This window comes from Bradysia coprophila, unplaced genomic scaffold, assembly GCF_014529535.1.
Source record: "Bradysia coprophila strain Holo2 unplaced genomic scaffold, BU_Bcop_v1 contig_373, whole genome shotgun sequence".
In the NCBI taxonomy this organism is placed as follows: Eukaryota; Metazoa; Arthropoda; class Insecta; order Diptera; family Sciaridae; genus Bradysia; species Bradysia coprophila.
The window spans coordinates 1,152,937-1,167,232 of record NW_023503632.1 but is presented as its reverse complement, the minus strand read 5'-3'; the positions used below and the strand labels follow the sequence as shown (position 1 = coordinate 1,167,232).

The 14,296-nt window shown below is 36.9% G+C and overlaps 2 protein-coding genes and 1 long non-coding RNA gene across 3 annotated transcripts; 1 reads left to right on the top strand and 2 right to left on the bottom strand.

Moving 5' to 3' along the window:
* Positions 1–251: 251 nt before the first annotated feature.
* On the bottom strand, positions 252–13,934 carry LOC119081903. The gene is made up of 3 exons (XR_005088549.1): positions 13,925–13,934; positions 6,745–6,749; positions 252–310 (listed from the first exon to the last, which is right to left on the bottom strand). It is a non-coding gene; the product is annotated as an uncharacterized LOC119081903 (long non-coding RNA).
* LOC119081901 (probable chitinase 10) lies at positions 1,183–2,785 on the top strand. Its single transcript, XM_037191135.1, has 5 exons — positions 1,183–1,263; positions 1,333–1,388; positions 1,474–1,647; positions 1,716–2,361; positions 2,424–2,785. Exons 1-5 carry the CDS (start codon positions 1,257–1,259, stop codon positions 2,585–2,587), a joined length of 1,047 nt encoding a protein of 348 aa, XP_037047030.1. The 5' UTR covers positions 1,183–1,256; the 3' UTR covers positions 2,588–2,785.
* Positions 8,309–11,725, bottom strand: LOC119081900. The gene is made up of 3 exons (XM_037191134.1): positions 11,524–11,725; positions 8,816–10,393; positions 8,309–8,747 (listed from the first exon to the last, which is right to left on the bottom strand). The coding sequence occupies exons 1-3, from the start codon at positions 11,597–11,599 to the stop codon at positions 8,341–8,343; spliced, it is 2,061 nt and encodes a 686-aa protein (XP_037047029.1). The 5' UTR covers positions 11,600–11,725; the 3' UTR covers positions 8,309–8,340.
* Positions 13,935–14,296: the final 362 nt, after the last annotated feature.

The window sequence follows — 14,296 nt, the reverse complement described above, 5'->3', positions numbered from 1 at the left end:
GACCGATTTTCGAGTAGAAATTTTTTTTAGCCCAAGGATATACGTTATTTGCACACGCGTCATTCTATTAATCCAAAATGTGACCAAACATATAGTTCTAGCCATCATTTTCATTATACGGTACTCTTCAACGTAACTCCACCTAATTTTTCCTCAAGTAGTGTTTAACCTCCATTTATTTGTTGTTAACTGCGTTCAATTTACTGGTTTTGACATGAAAATCATTCGTTCAATAGGTTTCTTCCATCGTACGGTAAAAACGAATTTTGACAGGCCGAAAACAACCGAACGTAATCCACAGAAGCCAACTCTGTTCAACTCTGTGGATGAAATCGTGTTGTCAAAGTTCGAGTTTACAGTTATTTGGAACAAACATATTCATTCAATATTTTTCGACATGTCTGACAGCTGGGATCGTGTCTGACGTTTACAAGGTCATGAAAATGATGTATCGCTGTAAAAAATGACGAAATGGGTTTATTATTGTAAAATTAATTTTATAAAAAAATCTTCGTATTTTAGTGACGTATACCGTCCATACAGTTCAAATATAGCCGTACTTATTTATGAACAACTTATACACCGACAGATCTAAGGCTGTCGATTGCACTTACAAAGAAAGCACGTCATTGCTCTCTGTTAAGCTGGACCACGCCTCCTTTCTATTGTTTAAAGATTAAACGGAGAGCTTTTTCGTAAGTGGAAATCAAGACTAATGATGTCACTTATACACCTACGAACGTACTTACAGAACCAGTATATATCTATCTACTCAGGTGACCTAAATCTGCGAAATGAAGGACATTTTTTGCGCACAAATTTTATTAATAAAAAGAAATTCTCCGAAAAATGCGAAAAATTGAATGAAATTTGTAAATTCAACCTTCATCATTCAACTGTATGGATCCATGACTATTGACTATCTATCAACATATATTTTGCGCGAGTATTTATATCTCCAGTTTACATTGAACCAACGATAACATAAACGAATTATTTGTGTTAAGTAAAAGAAAACAAATAAAACAAAACAAAAAACTTAATTGTAGAAACATTTTAAGTTCCGACATAACAAATGTGTTAAAAGCGCCATATATACAATTAAGATTACAATCCAGATTATGGTTCTGATTGCATCCAATCGTTTCTATATAAAAGACTACGATTGATAAGATAGGACATTTAGTTTTTCCTTGATTTTTGGTAATATAGCAGTTCTATCACAGCAAAGGAAGAAGAAATTAAGTTCAACGAAAATGATTGGTACTAGAAATTGAAGCTTTTGAACGGAAGTGCCTCAGAAAATTATTTATTTTTTGTCATTTCCCACAGTTTTCGAGGCAATCGCCATTGGATTAATGCTTTTAGCATCACAAACCTGTGCAGATGTGAGTGTTGAATGAGTGCTTAAGTGTTTGAACATTGTAAAGTGGAATACTGTCTTCCTACATCGACCTCTTTAAAACTCTGTAGATTTGCAACGGACGAAAGAATGGCGAACATCTTCCAAATCTCGATGATTGTAGTTCATTTTTTGTGTGTAATTTCGGCGAAACGAAATTTTTTGAATGTCCTGGAGGCCTGTTATACGATCACTCGAAACGGGCATGTAATTGGGAAGATCGGGTGAATTGTGATCGGAATGCGGTACTAACGATTTGAATGTAATCTCAAAAGGCAGTGGAAATGATTTTAATTATTTTTCTTTCACAAAGTTACCTGAAAGAGACATACCGACCACGCTTTCCCATCAAACAGAAAAAGCAACCACCCAGGCTCCAGAACCAGAAAAGCCGACCACCAACTCTCCACAAACAGAAGCACCAACCACCGATAATCCGCAAACAGAAGCACCAACCACCCTTTCTCCTCAAACAGAAGTACCAACCACAATTTTGACTCAATCTCCATCACAAAACACAGATGTTCCGTTTCGACCTACCATCAATCCCGAATATACAAGCAGTAAACCTGTAGTAGTAACTCCGTCACATCCGGTGTACAACGAAACAGATGTGGTCTACCCAGGACTGGTGGAAATAAGTCCAAACATTTTCCATTGTATGGATCCGGAATTCTATTTCGCCCCGCATCCACGTAACTGCGAAATGTACTTTATCTGTGAAAATTATCGTATCCATCCACACGAATGCGGTGAGGGCGTTTACTGGGACTACCTTCACAATCGATGCAATTTCCCTCTAGCTGCAATATGTTATTCGGATAATCCGACGAATAATTTCGGTAAAATGGTTTGCTCATCTCGTGGACAGACTGTGGAATACGTACAGGACGAATGCAAATATGTTGCTGCCGATGCTTCGTCGCCAGCACCGTCAGTGGTACCAGGAAATGATATCAGTAACGATTCTCACTGATCTGATTTTTCTCAGTTTAATAAGATAGAAAAAATGTACTTTTAGCCTGTCCTGACACACAAGCTTTCATTGCACACGAAAGCGATTGCCGGAAATATTACATATGCATTGAGCGCATGCCGATCGCAACATCTTGTCCCGAGAATACCGCATGGGACAAGGACCATTTGCAATGTAATGAGGAGTCGTGGAGGCAATGCATGGGTTAATGATGATAATGCCGGACGAGATGTACACTAAATACTAATCATTTTTTTAACATTATTATTGCCAGGATATGAATTTTGAGCTGTCTCCCCATCACGGAGATCCATTTTCGAGACTTTTATTTATCGAAAAGAAAAAACCCAAATCTTTGTTATCGATAAATGCAAATCTGGAATTTGTTAATTATATCAAGAGAAAAAGAAATTAATTCCGTAAAACAAATCCCGTCTTTATTGTCTTTATCGTCGACGGCGAAGAAAACACCAAGGTAAATATAGTGAGGAGGTAATGCAATTCATACGCGCGGCCTAGCACATAAGTTCGATGCCAGTGACATCTTTTTTTAAAATGACTACGTTTTCTTGTATTTCACAAAAATGTTTCCATTTAAAGAAAGCTATGCCTCGACGCAAACCCACAAAAAAATCAAGCGTCGAATAACGTATGAAAATGAGAAATCCAACAAACAAGCTACTTTTAGGCACACGTTGTGTATTGTCGCACTCGGCTTACGACCTCGAGCGACAATCGATACATCAAGTGCGAAGTGCCTAAAAAGGATTTATCACTCGGTGGCACAGATAACTAACTACTCAACATTATTCACTAGGATGATTTGATACTCTTGTTACTGAGCATACGGTATTTTTTACGTTGCGATTTGGCAACGGACCAAATGCAACACTGGAACTCACCCACAGCGCGAGGCTATTAATACTAAAGCGAGTCAAAAAGCAAACAAACAGAGCAAACAGCTCTTCCCTTACCCAGCTTGATCACGTGAAGTGAAAAACAGTGAAGCAGAGACGCTGTTTCGACCTCGGGATTCAGTGGCGCTCAGCGACTAGCGTGATCTAACCATCATCAGTTGTTTCCACTGATCCCTTCCCAAGACAGCTGTAAAACTTTCAATTGAACAAGTGCTGAAAGTCTACCATCTACAGCCATCTACAGATGGAAAATTCGGACTATGACGGAAAGCTACTTCGAAGTAAAAACCATCAGATCGTAGCAAAAACAGATCAGTTCATTCACAGAGAAAATTCGCACAAAAAAACAAAGGAAAATTCACAGCAACTCACCGCGTCCACACAACAAACAGCGAACAAAAACATTTTGCACAACATCACAAACCGAAACTCGAAAACTGATCTAAACGAAATGACTTGAAGTAAATTCACTAGGCAATGTTGTCAGTCACTGAACAACAAACTGACCTAAAGTTGATTTTTCAAAAAAAAACGTAGGTACTATTTGCAGGCGCCGGCAAATAGTCTCTTTATAATATTTTGGCTATTTACAGGTGCCTGCAAATAGTCAAAATATTATAAAGATACTATTTGCAGGCGCCTGCAAATAGCCAAAATATTATAAAGATACTATTTGCAGGCGCCTGCAAATAGCCAAAATATTATAAAGAGACTATTTGCAGGCGCCGGCGAATAGCCAAAATATTATAAAGAGACTATTTGCAGGCGCCGGCGAATGGCCAAAATATTATAGCTACACTATTTGCAGGCAGAATGTGTGATATGTCCAAAATATGATATTTGTTTGGCGCGGCGCCAAACAAATATCATATTTTCGACATATCACACATTTCTGCCTGCAAATAGTGTAGCTATAATATTCTCTTACTGTTTAAAAATGACGTAATTATATGTTACAGAAGTGATGCTTCAAACTATTCCTCAAATTTACCACAGTTGTCGATCTACTACTATGTTTTCCTTTTTGCACATGTTCATTGGCTCAATACGCTATATAATACGCGCCAGCAAAAATTTTATTTCGTTATCACTGCGATGTTGGTTAACTGCCTCTCACGTAACAGTTTGAAAAAGGAATAAACTGTGTTTCCGTAACAGTTTTTAAGCCGAAGGCGCGGATCATAACCCAATTCGTCAAAATAAACATTTGGACATAGGTGCATATCATTTTTTATGTGTCGATGCAAAGATAAACCCAATAACTCCCTCTCCGAGCTGATGCATAATGTCAGTCGACAATGGGGAAGGATCTAGGTGAAGTCTAAGTAAAGTGGCTTTGATCCCAAGTCATTTTGTGTGTTCATTTTCATAAAACTTTATCTTTGTTGAGGACAGCCGTGATTATTTTGACATAAAGTGAGTGCGTTCGGGATAAATAAGCCGATCAGCCATACCTTAACTATACCGTCATTGTAAATTGTTTCTCATGTGACATTTTGTAAAAGGAATAAATTCCATCTGTAAAGATTTATTTTTTCGAACTTAGGTATTTATACACGCGTTTAGAAGTTGGAATTTTAGTTGATTAGGTTTTTAATTTAAGGTATGTGCTATTCGCACTTTGGCTATTCGCAAGTAAAATTCAGTAAAAAAACCGAACACCTTCATGATTCAATTTGTAGAAGGATGAACTCAGTTGATCAAACAGAAATCGTCCTCACACAATTTGTAAAAGTACGATTTCAGTAGATACATACCAAACTCCTTCTTTATACAGTTTGCAGAAGGATGAATTAATTTGTGGCAAACCAAACTCTTTCCTTACAGTTGTAGACGTATGAATTCAGTAGGAAAAATCAAACTCCTTGCTCACACAAATTGTAGAAGGATGAATTCAGTAGGAACAAACCAAACTCTTTCCTTACACAGTTTGTAGAAGGATGAGTTCAGTATGAACAAACCAAACTATTTCCTTACACAGTTTGTAGAAGGATGAATTCAGTATGAACAAACCAAACTCTTTCCTTACACAGTTTGTAGAAGGATGAATTCAGTAGGAACAAACCAAACTCCTTCCTTACACAGTTTGTAGAAGGATGAATTCAGTATGAACAAACCAAACTCCTTCCTTACACAGTTTGTAGAAGGATGAATTCAGTATGAACAAACCAAACTCCTTCCTTACACAGTTTGTAGAAGGATAAATTCAGTATGAACAAACCAAACTCTTTCCTTACACAGTTTGTAGAAGAATGAATTCAGTATGAACAAACCAAACTCTTTCCTTACACAGTTTGTAGAAGGATAAATTTAGTTGGAACAAACCAAACTCCTTGCTCACACAAATTGTAGAAGGATGAATTCAGTATGAACAAACCAAAATCTTTCCTTACACAGTTTGTAGAAGGATGAATTCAGTATGAACAAACCAAAATCTTTCCTTACACAGTTTGTAGAAGGACAAATTTAGTTGGAACAAACCAAACTCTTTCCTTACACAGTTTGTAGAAGGATGAATTCAGTAAGAACAAACCAAACTATTTCCTTACACAAATTGTAAAAGGATAAATTTAGTTGGAACAAACAAAACTCTTTCCTTACACAGTTTGTAGTAGGATGAGTTCAGCGGGAATAAGCCAAAATCCTCCCTTAATAGTTAGTAGAAGGATGAATTTAGTTGTATCAGACTAAACTCCTCCCTCACAGGATATGTAAAGGGATGAAGTAAGAACAAAACAAACACCTCAACCATACGATTTATAAAAGGTTTATAGAGGCTGATTATTTGGTCTAATTTGGTCTAATTTATATTCTGATATAAAGTCTGGAGAAATGCATTAATAATATTTGGTTTCGAAAGCTACCATTACGTAATTTTTCTGACACGATCATCCTCTGGTCATTTATATCATCATCTCTCCATATATTTTCAGTTTCTGAACGATTACTGCCCTTAAAATAATATTTGGATTCATGTTTTTACCTTACAGTGTGCGAATAGCAAAGAAAAGGCTATTTGCACATTGTCTCTTCTTGGCTATTCGTACAATGTGCGAATAGCCAAAGTGACTATTCGCACAAAGTGCTAATAGCATTTTCGTTAATTTAATTAAGACCTTTGGCAATATTTTAAAACCATGAATTACCTGCGAATACCATGCGTATAGACTGTTTGCTGTTGATTTACATTAAATAAAAAGGTAAGACGCCTGCAAATAGTCTCATTATGATGTTTTGGTTATTTGCCGACGCCTACAAATAGTCTCTTTATAATATTTTGACTATTTGCCGGCGCCTGCAAATAGTCTCTTTATAATATTTTGGCTATTTGCCAGCGCCTGCAAATAGTCACTTTATAATATTTTGGCTATTTGCAGGCGCCTGCAAATAGTCACTTCGAAAAAAAAAACTGATTTCATATCAAATTGAGATGGAAAATTTACTGAAACTTACCCTTTGGCATTGTACACAGTACAAGAAATAGTATATCATACTACTAGAAACAAAAAGATGCGTTTTTGAACCAGGGGGTGAAAAGGACCGACAAGAGACGTGACTGGGAACGAAAAATGTAAAAAAGTGATTGAAAAAGTTAATATTTTGGCAACATATTATGGGTCGTTAGCAAAACGGACGCAAACTACCTAGAGGAATTATGACCGAAATTCATTGCAAAATTATATCACACACACCACTAACACGAAAACGTCAACTTTGCTTTGCTTTTGACATTATGAATCCCTTTACTTTTGACATTAAGAGTCCCGTGTACATATACATTCAAATATATGATTTTTCATTTTAATTTGTCAGTTTGTTCTATTGAGAGGGTCCTTGCTGTAAATTCAACAGTAACGCGTTTCCTAGTGCGCGAATTTAGTGTTATCGTTCGTACTGTTAAGTTAGCGACCGTTTGACTAACGACCCCTAATGGATTCAACCCTATTTCTGAACATTTTGTTTCTTCAACGAGGGAAGAAAAGTTGGAAATTGCATTTCTAGTGAAAAATGTAATTTCCAACTTTATTCCCGAGTTAAACATAGACTTCCGTAGTTTCAGCGTAGGCGAGAAAATGACTATTTTCTCGTCTGCGTTGTGAAATAGTTATTTACTATGCTGGTGCATGTAATAAGGCTATTACATGTATAGGCAATAACCTTTACATCACTCTCATAGTAAAACGTTATACTACACACGGGAAATAAAGTGATATCTCGTATCACGATGAGTAAAAGTACCTCGGGCTGTCGCCCTCGGATACTTTTTCTCATCTGGATACGAGATATCACTTTACTTCCCTTGCATAGTAATGTACTATTACGTATCGATTGAGTAGGCCGAAAGAGTTACGTATTAAGTTTTTCATGTGTCGGGGCCGAAGATGAGGGAGTTTCGATATTTTTCTCAGGTTTTCGACCCCTTACATGAAAATTTTTTTGAGTATCTGTTTTGGACGATTGATTTTAGGCACTTTCGCATGTAGCCCTCACTTCGTTCGTTCGCCCCGCGAATTGACAGCTTTACTTTCGGTCCTCTTAGCAAGCATACAATAGTTATTTTCATGTGTCGGGGCCGAAAATGAGAGAGTCACTTCGTTCGGGCTACAACAAGCGAAATTGCCTAAAAACAATCGTCCAAAACAGATACTCAAAAAAATTTTCATGCAAGGGGTCGAAAACCTGAGAAAAATATCGAAACTCTCTCATTTTCGGCCCCGACACATGAAAAGAAAATTTACTTAATATAGACCGAAAGTTGTGTTGAAAAGGCTGAATGTTGATAGATTAGAATTTCTGACCTTTCTCTCATTAGAATTTGCAGAAACACTCAGCGGCCCATGTTACAAATCATACAAGTATACCCAGTACAGGTACTAATCACCGTCAAATAATCTTTTCTCTGGACACGTTTGTCCAAAAAACGTTGTTCTCGAATTAAAGCTCCATCACAAAACACAAAACTTCGTTTCTCTTCACAACTTCGTTTTTAATGAGTCGTCTAAATTAGGGTGGTCTGAACAAGCGTTCCGCGTGTAAATAAAAAATTATTTCTGCAGATAATATCGAAGATATGGTCGACGAAATCGGCCAATGTACCTTCTGCGTGGAGCATCGTCGTCATCATCAACATAGATTCGTCTTTGATAGATCGGTCGTCCGAACGTTGCTTCTCGCTTCACAATTTTCCTATTGGCAGAATTCAATAGTTCGTTGAGCAGTGGATTCATTTCCTCGGATGAATCACTTTCACGGCTTGCTTCTTCCACGATGAACGGCCAAAATGGTCCAAACGAATTTTTCATAATTTCCATTTCATCGGGACTAACATTTCCCTGTTTCATTTGCTTGATAATGATCGGAATCAGTGGAATGATCTCACCGTCGAATTGGTCATGGTTGTCGTAATTTACAGCCTCGACTGGTGGTGAAGTGCTCATTTCAGCTGAAGTGTCTGTAACAATAGAAAGAAAATGGTTGTAAAAATGTCGTTTGGTCCAAGCCATGGCAGAAAGAACTTACTTTCAACTAGCTCCAGCTTGTCGTCAATTAAATTGTATGCCAAATTATCGGTTGTATCTTCCTCGTTAATATCATCGGCCTCGATAGGAACATCTGATCGTCTGCCACTTTTAACATCCACTGCAACAATTATGGGTTCATCTGTTAACGATCTTGATTCGAGCCCATCCAAGACTTTAATTGGGCGTGTAATCTTTGGATCAATGAGATACTCATATCCTTCGGAGTCGCTGTTGGTATTGGTTGGGATTGTAATTTCCAATTCTGTGTAGGTTGTACCATCGGTAGACTTTGGGGTTGTTAAGTGATCATCAAGAGGTGGCATTGCTGTTGAAGATTTTTCGTTCAACTGAACAATAGAATGACCATGCTGTGTATCAGTTTCACGATGTCCGTCAATATTTGCATTGTTTTCCGTAGTTTCTTCGACTTTATCAGAAATATGAGCGTTTGCAGAATTGGATTCGGTGATACTGTCAAAGATTTCGGATAAGTTTGGTAGGCTGATGGGAACATCATGTTCATCGGGTAAAGTCTCATGAAAAAACTGCAGTGCTCCAATTGGTATGGATGGAGATGGTTCCGTTGAATAGGCCGATAATTCTGTTGTCGAATCATCAACGGAAGTGATGGAAGATACAGAAGACACATCAACTGTTGTTACGGTTGACGCTTCAAATGGTACGTTTTCTTCAGGAATTTCATCGGCAACCTTCTTATCCTGAGAATAGGATGGGCTTTCTTCGTAGACTTGGGCTTCCTCTGTTACCTGAATCGTTTCATTTGTTGTTAGATGGTCTTGATCGGCTACTGGTGTGTCAGTGATTCGATCAACATGATCTTGCCCTACTGTTTTCGTTGCGTTTACTTGATCAATTGAGATTTTGTTGACGATTTCCTGCTGATCAATTATTTCCTGAATGGCCACTTGCTCGGGATCTGGGACGACGGTTAATAACGGATACGCTGTCGTTGTTGGCGGTAATGTTTGATTTTTGATTGGCCGTGTTTCTACGTCGTCGTTATCAAATCTCCGTCCGAAGCTGAAGGTTGTTTGATAGTTGATTTTGGCCGGTTTCTGTTGATCAATTTTAACAATTTGATCTTTAGAACTGGCATCTACCTCGGCCTCGGCGCTATTTTCATCTGATGAATCACCGATACTAAGTCTGGTATCGATTGAATGCTGATAAGTACTGGTATCTTCGTCTTGGCCTGATGGATGCACAATTGTTGTAATCGCAGATGGCCAATAGTAAACAATATTCGATATTGGCTGGACGGTTGTTGTCTCAACGGGAGGTGCTTCAGTGCCTTTTTTCGATTTTTTCGACTTCTTTTTTTGCGATTTCTTGCGAGCTTTTTTCTCCTTTTTGATTTTCTTCAACAATTTGTACATTTCATCGTCGTCATCATCTTCAATAAGATACGGATCCATTGACACATATTCCAATCCATCGTCGTTCAACACTATCGGATAAAAGCCGAGCAATTGCAATTTTCGTTTAAATATTGACAAAGCGCGCAGATATTCCTGAGACAGATTGCTTTTGTATGGGTCCATGGCTCGTTCAAAATCTGTAATGGAGAGACGTGAAGAGGTCAAAGTGTGTATAGCAACTTTTTACGACAGTACGAATTGACCAGGTTATGACGTCTTACACGTAATGTAAACATTAGCGATGTATAGCGCCTTAATCTGGACTTTATAAAAATTTATCGAGAAAATACCATGCGAAAGTTGACCATTACATAGCAGTTTGCCCCCTGCGAAAATGACCATTATATATGGGGAATATTTTCGGTTCTTTTTTCGTGAATTTTTATGTGAGTGGTACTCTGAATAGAGTACTGAAACAGGGAAGTGAATCAAACAAATTTTGGTACTCAGCTTTTTTTAATACAAATGTAATCTATTTGACAGCTGTCACTCGAAATCTTTTACTTGAAGTGCGTTGGTGAAATTCATCTTTCACATGTAGTATTACTGCCTACATTGGATGCTGTTATGTATTTCATTACTTCGGAAACAAATTTGTGATACTCGTAAACTCACTCTTGTGTTTTTGAGTGACTTGCTTCATAGTTCATAGTGTACTCTAAGTGTACTTGTAGTAGTAACCTTGCCAAAAAATGGAAAATTTGTCTTTCTTACGTTTATTCACACTTTAGCGTTTCTTTACACTCTGTCGATTTTTCTCAAGGTAATTTTTCATTTTTGGCTAATCTTGTTATTTTTCTTGATGACTTAAGAAAAATCGCTAAAGTATAAAGAAACGTCAAAATGTGATGAATCGCCAAAAAAAAAACTTGGCGATTTCACTTTGGCGATACATAACGGTTATAAAGGACAGTTACTTGGGTTGGTATTTGTTTTTATCACAAATTGTTGCCTCAACTAAATGTAGAATTACTACTGCTAGCCAAAGCCAGCATAGGGGTCATTCACAAATTATGCACGCTGTGTAAAGCAAGGGCGTCTAACAAAAACGTGCGCTTTATACTTTTTGGAAAATTTCCCAGTGGAGTCTCAAGTTAGTAATAGTAGCGTGTCGTGTAATTTATGAATTTTGTGTCACTTAATGCTTTCTTGAAGATCGGTTTTTAGTGCGTAAACAACTTGTGGAAAATATTTTTACTCAAATCAAATCGGAACCAGAACGAAATCAATTTAATAAAAGTTTTTTAAAAACGTCATCACAGCTTACCATCATTTTTATACCAAAATGTTCCATTCACAGCCGAAAGAAACATCAACAGTATGCTGTACAAAAAGCACTTCATTATTCGCACTTGTTTCAGTTAAATACACACATGGACTAAAGGCGACAAAATTTTATACGAAGAAAATACACGAAAAACTCTGCACGATGTTACTTCCTCGATCGTTGCTGTTAAACTAAAATTCAAACAAAACATTCGTTCGGACGAAACAGTTCTTATCGAAAGGGACAACGCCACTCACAACTAATTGTTTTATGGTCTTAGTCAGGTAATTAAGGCATTAGTTATGTACCTTCAGAGTATTGTAGAGCATACTGAGCTGATGTGTATGAATGTGGTGAGTTCAAAATCATATTTATTGATGGTAGAAAAATATTTCGTCGGTAGAATATGTACAGATCACAGACATGAAAGAGATATTTGGTGTTGTATGATGGAACGGTCTTCACAACTTCCTGTTTTACATCTAGAAAGCCAGTCACAGTTTCTCAGTTTTATTCAAACGGTCGACAATATCATATTTTGCATCCATTGATGACTATAGCATGCATTTCATAAATAATAATCCTTTTACGAATTACACTATATACATTGGACTTTGGAACAAAGTCTTTGCAATGAGCTCATGATAAGGTATACAAGTGAGCCAAATTTTCCTTTAACTACTTCTTTCTGTAAGAGAAAGAGATTTAGGTAATCATGTCCGGAGCGATAGCGGAGGACTTGACGCAGTCTAACTTCCAAAAAAAGAACGAAGAAAATTTTTTGACACGCGGCAACTATATATAGGCGAGAATTTAAGTTTCTTTCCTTTGGCCTGTATCACCACAAATCCTATTCTATCTTATTCGCGCTTCAAATACGAGCAAAACGAGCTATCACTTTAAAATTGCCGGAGATACATCGTTTTAAAGTTGGTCATTTTGATAGAAAATGCACCAAATTAACGTTTTCCAAACAATCAAAATCTTTCAACTTACTCTGTATGTTTCTATCTGTCTATCTATCGACGGTCGATCTCGGAAACTAGTCAGCCAATCTCCATGAAATTTTGCAGGAACCTCAGGGTGGGCATAAAAATGAAAATGTGATACGCCATTACCCCAGGAAAAACCAGAATTTTGTTTTATTGGCCTCGAAGTGGTTTCTGAGTGTGGTTTTCGAGGGTCGGAAACGCGTTTTCGGCTGTAGCTTAGCTGTATTGAAACCTACAGAGGCGTGTGACCCATCAAATGAAAGGTATTCGTAACAAAAACAAACAAAAAAATAATTTAAAAAATCGGGTCAGATTCGTTTGAGCTAGAGTGATTAGAGTGACCAAATTTTGAGCTACTCGAGCGTAGGATGAAAGGACTAATATTTTTGCGATTATGAGAGATAGAGAGTTACTTTCTTCGGCAAAGTCTCAGAGTTTTACGAGTAGAACAGAGGGGCATATGTGAAAAATGTCGAAAGTTGGAAATGGGTGGGTCAATTATGTTTTTAGAGGTATTTCTTGAATGGTGGCAGATAGAGAGTTACTTTCTTCGGCAAAGTCTCAGAGATTTACGAGTAGAAAAGAAGGGCATTTGCGAAAAATGTCGAAAGTTGGAAATGGGTGGGTCAATTGGGGTTTTGGAGATATTTCTTGAATGGTGGCAGATTTCAGCTTCGTTACGCAAAAATTAAATTTTACACCCAATTAGTTCAAACAAGTAATTTATGTTAAGTGAATGAAAAAAAAATATTTAAAGTTATTTTTAATAGTAATTTATGTTAAGTGAATGAATCACCTGCCAAATAATTAAAAAAAAAAAAAATTGACTGGAAACAACCAAAATTTTACCAAAAAAATCTGCGTCGCAAAGTTGCAGATGTTCATCAGGAACAGACCAGCAAGAAAATTTATCTGCCACATGCGACACAGATTTTTTTGGTAAAATTTTGGTTGTTTCCAGTCAAAATTTTTTTTGTAAAAATTATTTGGCAGGTGATGAGAAAACCTAAGCCAGCTTGTTTGAACTAATTGGGTGTAAAATTTAATTTTTGCGTAACGAAGCTGAAAGCGTCAACTCTAGCGATATCATTCATTTTAGAAATTGTATTTCAAAGACTGCGTCACACTTTTCTCGAAGAGATTTTTGTTGGGATCTTATATAGATGGGTTCAGATAACGGTCACTTAATGTTGCAATGTTATGACAAATTATGTTAATTACATTCGAGGGAAAGATGACCGTAGTTTATTATTCGTTTTTCAACAACTATATTCGGCTCGATTTTGTTACGAAGTGACTATCAGCACCCGAGTGAACATTCTAAAATACACTATTTGCACCAATACAGTCTTGCAATAGTTCATTCTTCGATATACAAACTGGTATTACGATTGGGTGTTTGGACAGACACAACTTAAATCTTCGTTGTAGAAACTGGTCTTACACAAATTGGCCTCACAATTAATTGTTTTGCCAGAAACAATTTAAATCTTCCTTGCACTAGCCTAACAATCCACGCTATTAGTCGTATAAGTTTATACGTCAGAGAGAGCTTTTTTCTCCTTTGTTACGATCTGTCAGTTTTCCTATTTTGTGATTTAGTATGTAAATGAAAACTAAAATTGAGATATCTTTGCTGTTTTAAGTGGTTTTTCATATTTTTTTGGACCAAAATGATTTAAAGTGTGTTTGGAATCGATTGACATTAACAAAATAATAAAATAGAAAAAAATATTTTCACACAATCTGTTAATGCCAGTCGATTCCAAACACATCTTAAA

Bases quoted from the DNA above. Each gene is read 5' to 3' on its own strand.
- LOC119081901 (XM_037191135.1), top strand. The intron at 1,389-1,473 runs GTGAGTGTTGAA...AAAACTCTGTAG, and splicing joins CATCACAAACCTGTGCAGAT to ATTTGCAACGGACGAAAGAA. The intron at 1,648-1,715 runs GTACTAACGATT...TCTTTCACAAAG, and splicing joins TGAATTGTGATCGGAATGCG to TTACCTGAAAGAGACATACC.
- LOC119081900 (XM_037191134.1), bottom strand. From the start codon at position 11,599: ATGAAGTGCTTTTTGTACAGCATACTGTTGATGTTTCTTTCGGCTGTG. The intron at 10,394-11,523 runs GTAAGCTGTGAT...TCTCCATTACAG, and splicing joins ATTTTGGTATAAAAATGATG to ATTTTGAACGAGCCATGGAC. The intron at 8,748-8,815 runs GTAAGTTCTTTC...CTATTGTTACAG, and splicing joins CAAGCTGGAGCTAGTTGAAA to ACACTTCAGCTGAAATGAGC.